At 48.5% G+C, this 295-nt stretch overlaps 1 protein-coding gene across 1 annotated transcript in view; it reads left to right on the top strand.

The window, feature by feature from the left end:
• The first annotated feature begins 53 nt into the window (after positions 1–53).
• Positions 54–295, top strand: part of mettl16 (methyltransferase like 16) — a 19,092-nt gene continuing 18,850 nt past the window's right edge. Inside the window, exon 1 of the mRNA XM_035680641.1 lies at positions 54–286. Within this exon, the coding sequence (XP_035536534.1) occupies positions 78–286 (209 nt within the window). The 5' untranslated portion in view covers positions 54–77. The remainder of the gene's footprint in view (positions 287–295) is intronic.

The following is a 295-nucleotide window of genomic DNA, read 5'->3' on the forward strand; positions in this document are numbered from 1 at the left end:
TCCGTTAGTTTTTAGTTTTTACTCCAGTTTGTTACCAACCAACGGCAGCACTAACGGCGGTTAACTGCCGACGTTTAATGTCGTTATACATATACATATATATCTGTTGTGTTCACCCTGGTTCGTGTCTCCTCTCTCACTTTAACGCAGCTCTGCTCATGGCTCTCAATAAGTCCATGCACCCTCGGAACCGGTACAAAGACAAACCGCCGGACTTCGGTTACCTGGCAACCAAATATCCAGACTTCCAGCAGCACGTGCACACCAGCCTCACCGGAAGACCTGTGTGAGTACC

This window comes from Morone saxatilis, unplaced genomic scaffold (assembly GCF_004916995.1).
Source record: "Morone saxatilis isolate NCDOM2014 unplaced genomic scaffold, NCSU_SB_2.0 Contig8, whole genome shotgun sequence".
Lineage (NCBI taxonomy): Eukaryota > Metazoa > Chordata > Actinopteri > Moronidae > Morone > Morone saxatilis.